At 45.3% G+C, this 18826-nt stretch overlaps 1 protein-coding gene across 3 annotated transcripts in view; it reads right to left on the bottom strand.

Moving 5' to 3' along the window:
- The window catches only part of UTRN (utrophin), a 1167552-nt gene that overhangs the window by 924846 nt on the left and 223880 nt on the right, over window positions 1-18826 (bottom strand). For all 3 annotated transcript variants that reach the window (XM_063917938.1, XM_063917937.1, XM_063917939.1), the window contains 2 exons: window positions 2602-2814; window positions 860-1041 (listed from right to left, as the gene is read on the bottom strand). In XM_063917938.1, the coding sequence (XP_063774008.1) occupies window positions 860-1041; window positions 2602-2814 (395 nt within the window). The remainder of the gene's footprint in view (window positions 1-859; window positions 1042-2601; window positions 2815-18826) is intronic.

Raw genomic sequence — 18826 nt, 5'->3', positions numbered from 1 at the left:
CCCTGAATCAGATGCAGTACTGCAGGGGAGAATCAGGGAGCCGTCCTTCCAGCGGAGCTGTGAGGGAATAATGGCGCCAGTGTGCTGAGGAGATAGGCCCCGCCCCTTCACGACGTCCTTAACTCCCGCTTTTTTGTGTAAAATGGCAGGGGAAAAAATACATCCATATAGCCCTGGAGCTATATGTGATGTATTCCTTTTGCCAGCTAAGGTATATGTGTGTTATATTGCGTCTCAGGGCGCTCCCCCCCAGCGCCCTGCACCCTCAGTGACCGGAGTGTGAAGTGTGCTGAGAGCAATGGCGCACAGCTGCGGTGCTGTGCGCTACCTTAGTCTTGAAGACAGGATGTCTTCTGCCGCCGCTTTCACCGGACCTTCGTCTCTTCTGGCTCTGTAAGGGGGACGGCGGCGCGGCTCCGGTGACCCATCCAGGCTGAACCTGTGATCGTCCCTCTGGAGCTAACGTCCAGTAGCCTAAGAAGCCCAATCCACTCTGCACTCAGGTGAGTTCGCTTCTTCTCCCCTTAGTCCCACGATGCAGTGAGCCTGTTGCCAGCAGGACTCACTGAAAATAAAAAAAACCTAACTAAACTTTTATTCTAAGCAGCTCTGGAGAGCTACCTAGTTTGCACCCTTCTCGGCCGGGCACAAAAATCTAACTGGCTTGGAGGAGGGTCATAGGGGGAGGAGCCAGTGCACACCACCTGATATCTCAAGCTTTTATTTTGTGCCCTGTCTCCTGCGGAGCCGCTATTCCCCATGGTCCTTACGGAGTCCCAGCATCCACTTAGGACGTTAGAGAAATGTATGCATTGTATTCATTACGAATCATATATTTATCAAACTATATGAAACTCACTCGGCCTGTCTGCTCATGCTCTCTATACGTAGATCTTCCCAACGTGAGTTCAGCAAGGTCATCTGTTCTTGTATCTCATTCTCTTCTTCCAAGGAGAGGTCACCCTGAGCAATCAACTGGTTTCCAGCCTGAAGAACATTGCCCACACTGCTCTGGTGCGCTGTTAGCTCCATCATAAAGTCCTGAAGGAGTGAGAGGGCACAGACAACATGAGTACGTCCCCTGATGAAGCGGAGAAGCATAGTGGTCTATTTTCCCAGCAACATTTAACTTTAAATATTCAATCAATAGCCTTGAGAGAATGGGAAGACTGCAGTAAATAAGTTTGATTACAAGTTTGGCACAGAGTTGGATTCTGCAAGACTGTCAAGATCTTTTTGCCCAAACTCTTTAAAGGTGGGTACACACTTAGTGATAAACTAAACGACGTTGCTCATTTTGAACATTCCGAGCGATGTTGTTTACTTTATCGCTAAGTGTATGCCGTCGCTGAGCGATGCGCTGCCCCGCGGGTTGTTAACAACCCTCAGTGTCGGCCGTGCATGCAGCTCAATTTGGACTCATCATCCAAAACTGCATGCTCACTGTGCGATATTATTAGTGATATCGCACAGTGTGTATGCCCGCCGTCTGGCGGCCCAGCACGGGGGAGGAAACACTAGGCAACGTCGGTCATCGGGCACATCGCCTAGTGTGTACCCACCTTTGGTGTCACCATCTGCAGATGCTGGGCAAGCAAAACTTTGTGTCATATAGAAAAATATTTATTCTGGAATAAGTACAGCTAGGGTAAATCTCCTCTCATAATAAGATAATAATGAATTACTGACTAATTTTCATATCCCAATTTTGAATTTCAAAATTCTGTCTGTTTCTTATACAACTGAAAATTAAACATTGTCATGAAAACAACAACAACAACAACCCATCATTAAAGAGGATAGGAAGTAGCCATGTATTTTACAGCCTAAAAGGGTTTTCCATTTTCAGATCTAATCAGTTTTAATGACTGAATTGTAAACACTCAAGCAACTTTTACTTTTTACATTACTTTATACCAGTGGTTTCCAAACTTTCTTGAATCACAGCACCCAAGGGCATCAGAATTTTTGGCCCTGGAACCCCTAGGTCAAAAGTTTCTTATTGATAAATTCAGAAAAAAAAATATGAAATTATGTAAACTGTGTTTACCTGTCATCCTAAGGTTCAGTTATATTGTGGTTGTGCTTCTGTTTGTCTACATATTTTATGACTGGCGGCCACCAGCATTGGTTTTTCTTATCAAATACACCATAAATAATTGTATTTTGTCCTGGACCACAAACACAGGGCACCCTAGGGTGCCACAGCACCCAGTTTGGAAACCACTGCTTTATACATTACTTAATACATTGCTTTATTTTTCTCACTTACTATTATCATTTTAACACGTGTTCATTTTTAATGCTCTTGGATACAACACAAAGCTGATAACTCGATATAATTAGCTCCAAAGTAGAGCACAAACTCACTGTGTCATATCCAGGGCTACAAATGAAACAAACTGGGAACCTAACTTTACAAAGCACTGCTCCTCAATATATTCATGGGCAATTTGGATAGTTGGGTGGCGCTCAAGTGTTGGCTCTGTATTTATAATGCCAGTCTGCATATGCCAGTATCATTGAACTTTATCAGCCTACAGTTGGTAGTAACCACTTATCACATCATATTTTATCATTTTTATTTTTCATCAAGTTCACCTCATGAGTGGCGAATTGTTTTTTGACATCTTCTACATCATCAGATATATAGTCTTGATTTTCAAAAATGTCTTCTGCCATAAGAAGCCAAGTGAGGACATCTTCCAGGGCCACTTGGTAGCTGTCGAGATCCGTTTGGACTTCGGTTACTGTGCTGGGTGTGACTTTGCTGGGTGTCTCTTGACCAGAGTTTCCATATGGTTCATTTGAAACCTTATGTAAAAATGAAAATGCATTATTTTCCTACCAAAATATGACACACTTCCATTATTTAAGCAACTTAGCACTGCACCCAACACTTAGGAAGTTGAGAAGTAGTGCGGACCCCTTTAGAGGAGAGCGGGCTCAGTGGGTACCCCTCGTCAGTTGAGGAGGTAAGGCACACCTTTATGTGATGCACACTACACCACATGGGTGTGAGTCCCTTATTGGGTGTAAGGCCCATTCCACAGAGTGGTCACTATGCCCAATAGGTATCAGAGGGCAACATCCCCATTGTAGATTGGACATTAGGCCTGTGTGCTCTGTGAAAGTCGGCCACCAGGACCATGGACATACAGGGCATCAAGCCCTGTAACACAGTAAGGTATTCGGAGTAGGTTATATCCTTGATAGGGATTGGCTGCAGGGTATTAGGCACTAGGCCGGTGGGGCAATAAGGCATACAGTCCTGCGGATAAATGTAATAGGGTGCGAGAAGCCGAAGGTGCGGGAGTTTGTGTGAGAATGCCTGTATTTGTAAAGCAGCAATCACCTCCTACCAGGGCCCAGTCAACTTGCCATAAAGGAGTGACAGGCCTGATGTCTACCACACTTCTGATACTTCCAATTCTTGACATTATCATAAACCTTCAATCATATGAGGGTTGTCCCATGCATTCACCATATACAGTAACTGACAATAAGAATATTTAAATACGTTGAAATAAACGAAAGTACAGTAGCAAAGATAGTGCGGCTATAAACAGACCAAATCCAGCAATGCACTAAATAACTAACAACATGCAATGCCGACTGATACAACCAGGACTGCACACAAACCAAAAATCTCAACAGCTATTCAACAATAGGAATCCACTCAACCTTCCTGATTACCTTTCATTTCTCTTTTTGTGAGTACCTTGTACCCTCTTTCACACCAGGGGGTAAATGTAGGGCACGGGAAGCCAGAGGTGCAGGAGTTTGTGCGAGAATGACCGTTTTTTAAAGTGCCAATCGTTTTCAAGGCAAAAACCAACCTGGTCTTGCCTTATAAATGATTGCCGCTTTAAAAACATGGGCATTCTCCCACAAACGTGTGTGTTTTGTGCAGGTGCTGAGGTACGGTGACATAACGACCAAAGTGACAAGTGTGACCCTGCGTTTTTGTCTTTAGTAGGCTGGTGTATCTGATGCACATGCATGCTCAGAGAGACCATCCGTGTACCTCTGTCTGTAAATCTCCTTTAAGCCAATCCTTGTCTGATGCACGTGGGTGTTACGACAAACTCAGGGCATTACCTGAAGGCTGGCTGGGTTGTTAGGCATGCGCAACTAAGAACTGTCACTTAAACATGGGCATGCAATCAGGGGTGTATCTTCCTATTGGCCAGGATGGCACTTGCCAGGGGCGCCGGCCAAGAGGGGGGCGCCGCCTGGCAGTGCCACCCGTGCCAGGGGGTAGAATGACACAGTAGTTCTCACCAAGTACATCCCTTAGCAGTGCTCATCCACTGCCGGACTCTCAGTAGCGTATTGCACTCTGACACGCTCTGTGACTACAGTCACAGTTATGGTGAGTATAGCCGGGGTGCGGGGCACTTCCAAGTACGGGGAGGGGCGAGGCACCTCCTCTTCCTCATCCGCTTCCCTTCTCATTGGTCCCACGCGGTCTGTCACCAGACACCAGCCACTACAATCAGCACCAGTCAGCAGTGCAGCCTGAGCATACCTGTACATTTTCTGCGGTACCGTAGCTGCACTGCATGGTCTATCCTGGCAGTCTGGATCACAGGTTACAAAGAGCTCTGCATGGAGAGGTATCTAGACCAGTGACTGCCTGTCCAGCTGTGTTGAGACTACAAGTCCTAGCACACCTTGTCAATTGGATTTGCTGGGACATGTAGTACAATCACACCTAGAGAGGGGTTTTTAACTGTATGTAAGTGTGCATATATCCCCTCGGTGACCCTGTCCGCACCCTCCTTGTAATTCCCCATTAGTGTCACTGCCTGCACCATCCCTGTAACTGCCGCCTCAGTGACCCTGCCCATACACTCCTGTAATTCCCCCTCAGTATCCCTGCCTGCACCCTTCCCATAATTCCCTCTCAGTGTCCCTACCAGCACCCTAACCGTAATTCCCCCTCAGTGTCCCTGCCTGCATCCTCCCCGTAATTCCATCTCAGTGTCCCTGCCCTTTTGTACAGGGCCGTAGCTAGGTGTGTGCTGAGTGTTCTCGGCCCACAGTACATAGGCACTGAGGACAGAGAACTGGCATGTAATGTGTAAAAGGGAGCTCTGTCTCCTGTAACTTGTAAAAGGGAGCTCTGCCTGCCGTAATGTATAAAAGGGAGCTCTGCCTGACGTAACGTGTAAAAGGGAGCTCTGCATGCAGTACCGTGTAAAAGGGAGCACTGCCTGCCGTAACGTGTAAAAGGGAGCACTGCCTGCCGTAATGTGTAAAAGGGAGCTCTGCCTGCCATAATGTGTAATAGGGGCTCTACCTGGAGTAATGTGTAAAATGGGGCTCTACCTGGCGTAATGTGTTTAAGTGGCGTCATTTGATTAATGGAGATCACTGTGCAGCGTAATATGAATTGGTATTATTTTGTGGCCACGCCCCTTCCACATAAAGACACCCCCCTATAGTTTTGGTGCACGCCTACAGCGCTCACTGGCCCTATTTTAAATATGGTGGGGGCGCTGAGCCTGTTTCTTGCACACAGCGCTAAAATGTCCCTGCACCCTCCCCATAATTCCATCTCAGTGCCCCTCCCTGTAATTCTCCCTCAGTGTTCCTGACCTCAGCTTCCCTGTGACTCCCCCCTCAGTGTCCCTGCCCGCACACTCCTGTAATTCCCTCTCATTGTCCCTTCCCTCACCCTCCCTGTAATTGCCCTTCAGTGTCCCTGCCCATACCCTCCCTGTAATTCCCCCTCAGTGTCCCTGCCCATCCCCCCCCCTGTAATTGCCCTTCAGTGTCCCTGCCCAAACCCTCCCTGTAATTCCCCCTCAGTGTCCCTGCCCATACTCTCCCTGTAATTCCCCCTCAGTGTCCCTGCCCATACCCAACCTGTAATTCTCCCTCAGTGTCCCTGCCCATACCCTCCCTGTAATTCCCCCTCAGTGTCCCTGCCCATACCCTCCCTGTAATTTTCCCTCAGTGTACCTGACCTCAGCCTATCTGTAACTCCCCACTATGTGTCTCTGGGTGGGGGAGGTGGGGGGCACAAGTTCCTTACTTTGCCAGGGGCGCTCAGACCCCTAGATACACCCCTGCATGCAATTATAGATACCCTGCTAATCTTTCTCATTCTAGATACCATCGGACCTGCGTTCCAGGACTGTCTGTGCAACACCTCAGCGGCCTTAGGTGACTGCGGATGGATTGAGGTAATTGCACAACTACACCTGCACCACACCTCTCAAGCATTTACCATCATACTAATAATGATCTAATCAGTGTTAATTAGGCTGATATCAGGCTCTGGGGTCATTTCCAGGTCAGACACACTGCAATATCGGATAGTTACACAATATTAGCAGGGTGTGTGGCCAGCATTGAAAGTTACAGTCTTCTTGAAAAAGGTTGAAACTGGGTGAAATATCATATTTAAGATTCCTTTTTTCTGCACAATTTATACATATCAGTAGGTATATTTAACCACCGAAAATTTGTGTTTCCTGGGAACTAGACCATCACCCAGAGAACATGCTGAAACAGGGAGCACACGCCCAGTTGGTTGTATTGCTGGTGTCTAACATTTCAATGAATTAATTTTTTATAAGCTCTTTTTAGGCTTGTAAACAAGGGTGGGGGTGCAGATGAGAGAGACTTTAAAGAGATGTTTCCATTAGACATGAACTCACTGCAGCTGTAATATGCATTTTTAGCAATTATATTAAATAGGTGCTCTTTAATAGACTGTGCGGTACACAATTCTTAAGGAACCAATTCAGCGAAAAGACAGAGATGCATTTATTGGGATGTTATGGTGTTCGTGGAAAAAATTATTTAATCTTTTAATGCTTCTAAACAGATGCCTTGGGGTCTCTAATATTTTAGCAGTTAAGGAAAATTAAAGCTTAAGCTTCTTCTACATGTACCATGCTGTATTTAAATGTAGTTTCCGTATATTTTTCCTGCTCAAGTGATAATTGATTTGTAAGAAAAGTTAGTATGCACACAGAATAGCATAAGATGTCAGCTGGTTCTCAAGCCCAGTGCAAACAAACGCAAAACATCTTTATATTACAGAGATGTCAGCAGGCAAGCCAATCTGCCACACACCATGGGGTAAATTTACTAAGATGGGAGTTCTATTTAAAATGGGATGTTGCATACAGCATCCAATCAGATGCCAGTTATTCTCTCCTAGAAGGTGCTAGATAAATGCTCAGAAGTAGTATCTGATTGGTTGCTATGGGCAACATCCCATCTTAAATAGGACTCCCATCTTAGTAAATTTACCCACATGTCTTTTTAGGTAAAATGATCACATATTATGGCAGGTCTGGAGAATCAAAGGAAACAGACTAATACAGACATTATATAAAATAACATACATAATTACAGTGTGCAGTTATAATTAAGTAGAGAAGACAAAGGAAAGAGGTCTCTGCTCACAGGAGTATACAATCTATAGGGGATGAGGGTGGACACAATCGGGAGATGAAGGCAGAGTAGGGTAGTGCCTGCAATGAGTAGAAAGGGTGGTGAGCCAGAATTAAAAAATAGTTTTAAGGGTATGTTTTAAGGCGGGGAAGTTGGTTGAAAGTCGTTTGCGCGCACGGGAGGGCATTCCAGAGATTAGGTTAGGTTAGTGTCGGACAGTGGGAAGTGGTAATCAGGAAAGAGGTGAGGTGGCAATCACCATCAGAGCAAGTAGGGCAAGATGGGGGCCGGGAAAGGCGGCATAATATATAATATTTTCAGGAGATATTCAGTTAAACAGTCTCATAGCTAGTAATTGCAATGGTGAATAAGTTTAAAAAAAACCCAGTCTATTCAACAGTGTTCTATAGCAACAGTTATTTATACTGTATTTTCCTATGCATGTTAAGAAGACACATCATAAGCCATTCCACATAGTGAGCGTTAGTTCCCAACACATATGCATGAAAAGACAAGTGAAATCTTCCATGTTGCTTGCTTAGAAAAAGTGAAATGAAAAATCAGTTAGCGATCCCAATAGAAAACGAATTAAAAATTGGGGCAAAATAATCCATTCTCCAAATTAAACTTGGCCACAAGTCAATCTGACCAGCCACACCTCCAATTGGCTGTTGCCACCTCGAGGTGGCACATATCAATGAAATAAATGTGGTCAAACATGTATTACAATGGTCTGCAGCAGATATCGACTTCCAGCACAGCAGTTCTTTTAGAATTCTATGGGGCTGCGATGTGCTGATGTGCATCATATTCCGTAAATCATAACATTTCAGAACTTTTGCCCGATAGATGGCATTGCCTATAGAGATATCCAACAGAACTATCTCTGCCCTCCTTGGCTTGCACAACAGGACTCCTGAATGATGAACCAGGACAGCTCTACATCAGAAAAGCTATCCCGACAGGTAAGTAATTATGCATACCGGCATTAATAAACACCAGTCAGCATGTGATAGGGGGCAGGATGTATCAAGTATATTTGATACTTGATACATCAAAGGGAGGGACTGGTTAGTACCAGAGCCAGATGTACGCACACACACACACACACACACACACACAAAGGAGCAGCAGTATATACTTTGTTAAACAAACACACACACACACACACACACATATATATATATATATATATATATATATATATACAGTATATATATATATATATATAAATATAAAGACACAACAGTATCTTTATCTTGCGCCTAACTCAAAGCAGCACAACGGGAGAGGTCCCTGTTGAAAGACCTCAATAGCATACAAAATAAAAACAATTTCCCAAGTGCGCTAAATAAAAGTGTATCTACAAAGATTCTTCCAGTGTTGTTTCCGTAGGTAAGAATTGAGTACTGGAGAAGATTTGTGTCTGGGAACCTGTAACGGACACCCCTCACCAAGATAGTCACCCAAACAAGAGGCCCAAGGCCAATTAGTAAAAAATTGTTTTAATAACATACATTTAAACAGATGCAGTTTTTACATAAAATCCATCATGTAATGTTTACAGAGATACAATTTAAAAATAATAATGCCAGTGAAGGACAACCAGTGTATTTGTTGTCTTAACTCTAGATACTCCCTCACCTTCATCAAGGTGCGAGCTCGAAAGGAAGTATCTTCACAAACTAAGCTGGAAACTCCTGACTGACAAATCCAACGCGTTTCGTCTTATCGACTTCATCAGGGGTAACGAATATAAAAAAAAAAAATAGGTTTGCTTGCCATTAATGGATTTATGTGTGAAGAATCACAACCTTGGATATAAGAATAATAAAAAATCTCTTATACTGGCTCCTGATAGGAGCTTTCTTAGTGATTCCTTTTAGGAATCCTGATGATCCTGGATGGAAAATTCTGCCTTAAAAATAATAATACAAGACTCCTTTATGGAGCTCCTTATGGGAACTATTGATTGAAGTTCCCTTTAGAGGTACTGGCAGTAAGATTTTGACGAACTGCCTGAATAAGATATCCAGATCTTGTATTCAAGACTATTTCTGATTCAGGTATTGGCCCGTATACAAAATACTTCAAGAAAATATATAGCTGATTTAACAATCAAAACGCATTGTAACTTCCTCAGTGGAGCTCACAGAAAGGATCTCCTGAGAGATTTTGGCTGTGTGTGGAAGTGGCAGAATGACATACATACATACATATACACACACACACACACACATATACATTGCATCCGGAAAGTATTCAGAGCGCTTCACTTCTTCCACATTTTGTTACGTTATAGCCTTATTCCAAAATGGAATAAAAAAAAATTTCCTCAAAATTCTACACACAATACCCCATAATTACATTGTGAAAAAAGTTTTTTGCAAATTTATTAAAAATAAAAAACTAAGAAATCAAATGTACTTAAGTATTCACAACCTTTGCCATGAAGCTCAAAATTGAGCTTAGGTGTATCCTGTTTCCAGGAAGGCGGTCATTAGGTCAACATACATTGGGTCGACCACGTTTGATCAACATGCATTAGGTCGACATGGTCATTAGGTCGACATTTACTAGGTCGACATGGAAAAATGACAACATGAGTATTTCACAATTTTTTCAATTTTTTTCCATTTTTCATACTTAACGATCTACGTGGACTACAATTGGGAACGGTAACCTTGAGCGAAGCGAACCATGCGAGGGGACAAGGTGCACTAATTGGGGTTCCCCTTCACTTTTCGAAGAAAACGACACCTAAAAAAGTAAAAATAAGATTTTAAACCTACCGGTAAATCTTTTTCTCCTAGTCCGTAGAGGATGCTGGGGACTCCGTAAGGACCAAGGGGATAGACGGGCTCCGCAGGAGACATGGGCACTAAAAAAGAACTTTAGGTATGGGTGTGCACTGGCTCCTCCCTTTATGCCGCTCCTCCAGACCTCAGTTAGAGAAACTGTGCCCAGAGGAGACGGACAGTACGAGGAAAGGATTTTTGTTAATCTAAGGGCAAGATTCATACAAGCCCACACCATCCACACCGTATAACTTGGAATATACGAACCAGTTAACAGTATGAAACAAAACAGCATCAGCCCAAGACTGAGCAAACTGTAACATAACCCAAATGTAAGCAAAAACTATATACAAGTCTTGCAGATGTAGTCCGCACTGGGACGGGCGCACAGCATCCTCTACGGACTAGGAGAAAAAGATTTACCGGTAGGTTTAAAATCTTATTTTCTCTTACGTCCTAGAGGATGCTGGGGACTCCGTAAGGACCATGGGGATTATACCAAAGCTCCCAAATGGACGGGAGAGTGCGGATGACTCTGCAGCACAGATTGAGCAAACATGAGGTCCTCTTCAGCCAGGGTATCAAACTTGTAAAACTTTGCAAAGGTGTTTGAACCCGACCAAGTAGCAGCTCGGCACAGCTGTAATGCCGAGACCCCTCGGGCAGCCGCCCAAGAAGAGCCCACCTTCCTAGTGGAATGGGCCTTAACCGATTTTGGTAACGGCAATCCAGCCGTAGAATGAGCCTGCTGAATCGTATTACAGATCCAGCGAGCAATAGTCTGCTTAGAAGCAGGAGCGCCAACCTTGTTGGCCGCATACAGGACAAACAGTGCCTCTGTTTTTCTGACCCGAGCCGTTCTGGCCACGTAAATTTTCAAAGCCCTGACTACATCAAGGGACTCGGAATCCTCCAAGTCTCGCGTAGCCACAGGCACCACAATAGGTTGGTTCATATGAAAAGATGAAACCACCTTGGGCAAGAATTGAGGACGAGTCCGCAATTCTGCTCTATCCACATGGAAAACCAGATAGGGGCTTTTGTGAGACAAAGCCGCCAACTCCGACACTCGCCTAGCCGATGCCAAGGCTAACAACATGACCCCTTTCCAAGTGAGCTATTTTAATTCCACCGTTTTAAGTGGTTCAAACCAGTGAGACTTAAGGAACTGCAACACCACGTTAAGGTCCCAGGGTGCCACTGGAGGTACAAAAAAGGAGGCTGAATATGCAGCACTCCCTTGACAAAAGTCTGTACTTCTGGGAGAGAAGCCAATTCCTTCTGAAAGAAGATGGATAGGGCCGAAATCTGAACCTTAATGGAGCCTAATTTTAGGCCCAAATTCACTCCAGTCTGTAGGAAGTGAAGGAAACGGCCCAGATGGAATTCTTCCGGAGGTGCATACCTGGACTCACACCAAGAAACATACTTCCGCCATATCCGGTGATAATGTTTTGCTGTCACGTCCTTCCTAGCCTTTATCAGAGTAGGAATGACCTCATCCGGAATGCCTTTTTCCGCTATGATCCGGCGTTCAACCGCCATGCCGTCAGACGCAGCCGCGGTAAGTCTTGGAACAGACAGGGCCCCTGTTGTAACAGGTCCCGTCTTAGAGGAAGAGGCCACGGATCTTCTGTGAGCATTTCCTCCAGATCCGGATACCAGGCCCTTCGCGACCATTCTGGAACAATGAGAATTGTCTGTACTCCTCTTTTTCTTATTATTCTCAACACCTTGGGGATGAGAGGAAGAGGGGGAAACACATAGACCGACTGGAACACCCACGGTGTCACCAGGGCGTCCACTGCCACCGCCTGAGGGTCTCTTAACCTGGCGCAATACCTCTGTAGTTTCTTGTCGAGGCGGGACGCCATCATGTCTATCTGGGGCAGTCCCCACAGACTTGCAATCTGTGCGAAGACTTCCTGATGAAGTCCCCACTCTCCTGGATGTAGATCGTGTCTGCTGAGGAAGTCTGCTTCCCAGTTGTCCACTCCTGGAATGAACACTGCTGTCAGTGCGCTTACATGATTTTCCGCGCAGCGAAGAATCCTGGTGGCTTCCGCCATTGCCACTCTGCTCTTTGTTCCGCCTTGGCGGTTTACATGAGCCACTGCGGTGATGTTGTCTGACTGAATCAGAACCGGTAGGTCGCGAAGCAAATTCTCCGCTTGACGAAGGGCGTTGTATATGGCCCTCAATTCCAGGACGTTGATGTGAAGACAAGCATCCTGGCTTGACCAGAGACCTTGGAAGTTTCTTCCCTGTGTGACTGCTCCCCAACCTCGGAGGCTCGCGTCAGTGGTTACCAGAATCCAGTCCTGAATGCCAAACCAGCGACCCTCTAGAAGTTGAGCACTCTGCAGCCACCACAGGAGAGATACCCTGGCCCTGGGGGACAGGGTGATCATCTGATGAATCTGTAGATGTGACCCGGACCACTTGTCCAGTAGGTCCCATTGGAAAGTAATCGCATGGAACCTGCCGAAGGGAATGGCCTCGTAAGACGCCACTATCTTTCCCAGGACTTGAGTGCAGTGATGCACTGACACCCTTTTTGGCTTCAATAGGTCCCTGACCAGAGTCATGAGTTCCTGGGCCTTTTCTATCGGAAGATAAAACCTTTTCTGGTCCGTATCCAGAATCATTCCTAAGAAGGCCAAACGAGTCGTTGGAACCAACTGTGACTTCGGAACGTTGAGAATCCAGCCGTGTTGTTGTAACACCTTCAGCGAGAGTGATACGCTGTTCAGCAACTGCTCTCGTGATCTCGCGTTTATCAAGAGATCATCCAAGTACGGGATAATTGTGACACCCTGCTTGCGCAAGAGCACCATCATTTCCGCCATTACCTTGGTGAAAATCCTCGGGGCCGTGGAAAGCCCAAACGGCAATGTCTGAAATTGGTAATGACAATCCTGTACCGCAAATCTCAGGTATGCCTGATGAGGTGGATATATGGGAACATGAAGGTATGCATCCTTTATGTCCAGGGACACCATATAATCCCCCCCTTCCAGGCTGGCGATGACCGCTCTGAGCGATTCCATCATGAACTTGAACCTTTTAAAGCAGAGCTGGCCAAACCAGTCCTCGATATCTACCAACAGTTCACATTTTCCAGACCACCTAGCTGGTTCACAGGTGTAGTCATTACTAATTAAAATGTGCTGCATTCATTCCTAACTGAAAATTCTACAGATCTCAAGGAGGCCTGGAAAACATGAACTGTTGGTAGATCTCGAGGACCGGTTTGGCCAGCCCTGTTTTAAAGTATAGGTTTAAGGATTTTAAATTTAAAATGGGTCTGACCGAACCGTCCGATTTCGGGACTACAAACAGGGTTGAGTAATACCCCATCCCTTGTTGAAGCAGGGGAACTTTGACCACCACTTGTTGAAGACACAATTTTTGAATTGCATTTAAAACTATCTCCCTCTCTGGGGGAGAAGCTGGTAGGGCCGACATGAAAAAGCGGCGAGGAGGCACCTCTTCGAATTCCAGCTTGTTACCCTGGGAAACAATTTCTATTGCCCAGGGATCCACCTGTGAGTGAACCTAGATGTGGCTGAAAAGTCGAAGACGTGCCCCCACTGGGGCGGACTCCCTCAGCGGAGCCCCAGCGTCATGCGGTGGATTTTGTAGAGGCCGGGGAGGACTTCTGCTCCTGGGAACTAGCTGTGGTTGGCAGCTTTTTCCCCCTGCCCTTACCTCTGGCAAGAAAGGACGATCCCCGTACTCTCTTGTTTTTATGCGACCGAAAGGACTGCATCTGATAATGTGGCGCTTTCTTAGGCTGTGAGGAAACATAAGGCAAAAAAGTTGATTTACCTGCCGTGGCTGTGGAAACTAGGTCCGAGAGACCTTCCCCAAACAATTCCTCACCCTTGTAAGGTAAAACCTCCATATGCCTCTTCGAGTCAGCATCACCCGTCCATTGTCGGGTCCATAGGACTCGTCTAGCAGAAATCGCCATAGCGTTGACTCTAGAACCCAGTAGGCCAATGGTCTCTTTGAGCATCTCTCATATATAAGACAGCATCTTTAATATGACCCAGGGTCAATAAAATGGTATCCTTATCCAGGGTCTCAATTTCTGCCGATAAGGTATCTGTCCATGCGGCTACAGCGCTACAAACCCAAGCCGATGCTATCGCCGGTCTGAGTAAGGTACCAGAATGTGTATAAATGGACTTCAAGGTAGTCTCCTGCTTGCGATCAGCAGTATCCCTTAGGGTTGCCGTATCTTGAGATGGTAGAGCTACCTTTTTGGATAAACGTGTCAACGCTTTGTCCACCCCTGTGGAGGATTCCCACCGTATCCTGTCCGTATTTGGGAAAGGATACGCCATAAGAATCCTTTTGGGAATCTGCAGTTTCTTGTCTGGAGATTCCCAAGCCTTTTCAAATAACTTGTTCAGCTCATGAAATGGAGGAAAGTTTACCTCAGGTTTCTTTTCCTTATACATGCGCACCCTCGTGTCAGGGTTCATCTGTGATATGCAACACATTCTTTATTGCAATAATCATATATTGAATACTTTTAGCCAATTTTGGCTGTAACTTTACATCATCGTAGTCGACACTGGAGTCAGAATCCGTGTCAGTATCAGTGTCTACCATTTGGGATAGTGGGCGCTTTTGAGACCCAGAAGGTTCCTGCGACATAGTGGCAGGCAGGGCTTGACTCCCTGTACACTCCCTGGACTCAGCTTTGTACAACCTTTTGTGCAATAAATTCACATTAGCACTTAAAACATTCCACATATCCAACCAGTCCGGTGTCGGTGTTGCCGACGGAGACACCACACACATTTGCTCCACCTCCTCCCTAGGAGAGCCTTCTACCTCAGACATGCCGACACACGCGTACCGACAGACCACACACTTAGGGAATTCTCTTATCTGAAGACAGTTCCCCCACAAGGCCCTTTGGAGAGAGAGAGAGAGTATGCCAGCACACACCCAGCGCCAGTGACCCGGGGAAAAACAAATATCTTTACCCAGAAAGCGCTTTTTTATTATTACACTGCGCCAAATTATGTGCCCCCCCCCCTTCTTTCAACCCTCGTGTTCAGCAGGGGAGAGTCCGGGGAGCTTCCTCTCTTCCTCTCAGCGGTGTGCTGTGGAGAAAATGGCGCTGGTGAGTGCTGAGGATCAAGCTCCGCCCCCTCAGCGGCGGGCTTCAGTCCCGCTAAAATCTTTCAAAACTGGCGGGGGATCTCTTATATATATATATATATATATATATATATAGTATAGAGCCTATATATCTATATATTAGCCAGATCAGAGGTGTAATTGCTGCCCAGGGTGCCCTCCCTGCGCCCTGCACCCTTACAGTGCCTGCTGTGTGTGTGTTGTGTAGGAGCAATGTCACGCAGCGTTACCGCTGCGCGTTACCTCAGTGAAGAACCGAAGTCTTCTGCCGCCTCTGAAGTCTTCTATCTTCACATACTCACCCGGCTTCTATCTTCCGGCTCTGTGAGGAGGACGGCGGCGTGGCTCCGGGACGAACGGCGAGGGTGAGACCTGCTTTCCGACTCCCTCTGGAGCTAATGGTGTCCAGTAGCCTAAGAAGCAGAGCCTAGCATTTAAGTAGGTCTGCTTCTCTCCCCTCAGTCCCACGATGCAGGGAGCCTGTTGCCAGCAGGCTCCCTGAAAATAAAAAACCTAACTAAAATACTTTCTTTCAGGAAACTCAGGAGAGCTCCCTGTAATGCACCCAGTCTCCTCTGGGTACAGTATCAAACTGAGGTCTGGAGAGGGGCATAGAGGGAGGAGCCAGTGCACACCCATACCTAAAGTTCTTTTTTAGTGCCCATGTCTCCTGCGGAGCCCGTCTATCCCCTTGGTCCTTACGGAGTCCCCAGCATCCTCTAGGACGTAAGAGAAAAAAACCTCATGTTGACCTTTTTCTATGTCGACCTAGCACGTCGATCTAATGACCATGTCGATCTAGTGATCATGTCGACCTAATCCATTCAACCAAATATGGTCGACCTAATTTACAGTGTGTGATCATGTCGACCTAATGAACCACTGATCATCCTTGAGATGTTCCTACAGCTTAATTTGAGTCCACCTGTGGTAAATTAATTTGATTGGACATGATTTGGAAAGGAACACACCGTCTATATAAGGTCCCACACTTGACAGTGCATGTTTGAGCACAAACCAAGCATGAAGTCAAAGGAATTGTCTGTAGACCTCAGAGACAGGATTGCCTCGAGGCATAAATCTAGGGAAGGGTACAGAAAAATATCTGCTGCTTTGAAGGTCCCAATGAGCACAGTGGCCTCCATCATCCATAAATGGAAGAACCACCAGGATTCTTCCTAGAGCTGGCCGGCCGTCTAAACTGAGCAATCGGGGAAGAAGGGTCCTAGTCAGGGAGGTGACCAAGAACCAGATGGTCACTTTGTCAGAGATACAGTATTTCTCTGTGGAGAGAGGAGAACCTTCCAGAAGGACAACCATCTCTGCAGCAATCCACCAATCAGGCCTGTATCATGAAGCCACTCCTTAGTAAAAAGCACATGGCAGTCCATATGGAGTTTGCCAAAATGCACCTGAAGGACTCTCAGACTATGAGATACAAAATTCTCTGGTCTGATGAGACAAAGATTGAACTCTTTGGCGTGAATGCCAGGCATCATGTTTAGAGGAAACCAGGCACCGCTCATCACCAGGCCAATATCATCCCTACAGTGAAGCATGGTGGTGGCAGCATCATGATGTGGGGATGTTTTTTAGCGGCAGGAATTGGGAGACTAGTCAGGATAGAGGGAAAGATGAATGCAGTGACGTACAGAGACATCCTGTATGAAAACCTGCACTTGACCTCAGACTGCAGCAACGGTTCATTTGTCAGCAGGACAACGACCCTAAGCACACAGCCAAGATATCAAAGGAGTGGCTTCAGGACAACTCTGTGAATGTCGCTGAGTGGCCCAGCCAGAGCCCAGACTTGAATCCGATTTTACATCTCTGGAGAGATCTGAAAATGGCTGTGCACCGACTCCTACCATCCAACCAGATGGAGCTTGAGAGATGCTGCAAAGAGGAATGGGTTGCACTGCCCAAAGATAGGTATGCCAAGCTTGTGGCATCATATTCAAAAAGAATTGAGGCTGTAACTGCTGCCAAAGGTGCATCAACAAAGTATTGAGCAAAGGCTGTGAATACTTATGTACATATGATTTCTTAGTTTTTTAGTTTTAATAATTTTGTAAAAATCTCAAAAACTTTTTTCACGTAGTCATTATGGGGTATTGTGTGTAAAATTTTGAGGGAAAAAATAGGATTTTAATACCTACCGGTAAATCCTTTTATCGTAGTCCATAAGGGATACTGGGGTTAACTTAATACGATGGGGTATAGATGGAGTCCAAAGGAGCAGGTGCACTTTAAATTTCTTCAACTGGGTGTGCTGGCTCCTCCCCTCTATGCCCCCTCCTACAGCCAGTATAGGTAAAACTGTACCCGAAGGAGAATGGACATATTTGAGAGAAGGAACATAACAACAATGAGTGGTGAGATTCATACACCAGCACACAAATAACATAAAACGACCAGCAACGGCTGGTAACAAACAGCAACAGCTGAACAGGTAAACTTTTCAAAAAGAAAAGCCTGCAGACACATCAATGCACTGAGGCGGGCGCCCAGTATCCCTTATGAACTACGAGAAAAGGATTTAACAGTAGGTATTAAATATATTGCCACTGATTCCTGTGTTTCCAGCAGAGCGCTGCATAGTTGGTAAATTTTGACTATATACAGTATTAGAATAATACAAAGATGATATTTAAATCTACAAGAGTATGACAGGTGGGGCTCAGCCTCCCCTGCCATGCCTACCCTGCCTGCACATCACTGAGCTAAAGCTATTTAAAAGATTTGCATAGCCTAGTTATACACGTATAAATTCTGATTATAAACTATGCTAATAAAACTTCTAATTTAAATCCAACTATAAGAACAAAACTGACAGAGATGATGTTAATGTTAAGTTCAGCAGCTAAGAACAATGATAATGTGCAATAGTGGGAGCACTTCATGCATAACTCACATGAGTATTGTATAACTCACGAAGCAGGACAGAGCTGGCCAAGTATAGTGGCATGCTTTCCATGCTGGTGAGCTTTGCCAATTGTCATCACATTGCAGAGTATTATGATCCTCCACAACAACCTGCCCAGTCTGCATTACTACATTGTATAGTGGTGAAATTAAAACAAAGACTGATTTCTAAGAAATATTTGTATACAGTACTTATGAAGACGTGAAGGGATTAGTCTACTGAGATTTAGGAGATCACGAGGAGTAGAATAAGCAGAACATAAGGATTAAGGCTGAAGTTTAAGAATAAAATGCAATGTTACGGAATACTAAGAATATGACAATAGTCAGGAAGCAATAAGCTATCATTGTCTAACAGTTCTATTGTTTCCTACATGCCCTGTAGACACCCATATGGTGGGTTGTAGCAATAATGTAAGCACTATGGTATTTTGTGGTTTACCATTCTATTCTGTCCTCAGTCACATCCTTCCATGTTGTCCTTAATATCATGATTTCCAGAAGTCTCTAGTATCATACTTTTACCT

The sequence above is a fragment of the Pseudophryne corroboree genome, chromosome 4 (assembly GCF_028390025.1).
Source record: "Pseudophryne corroboree isolate aPseCor3 chromosome 4, aPseCor3.hap2, whole genome shotgun sequence".
Lineage (NCBI taxonomy): Eukaryota > Metazoa > Chordata > Amphibia > Anura > Myobatrachidae > Pseudophryne > Pseudophryne corroboree.
The sequence above is the reverse complement of the archived record's forward strand: the minus strand, read 5'-3'. Positions and strand labels throughout refer to the sequence as shown.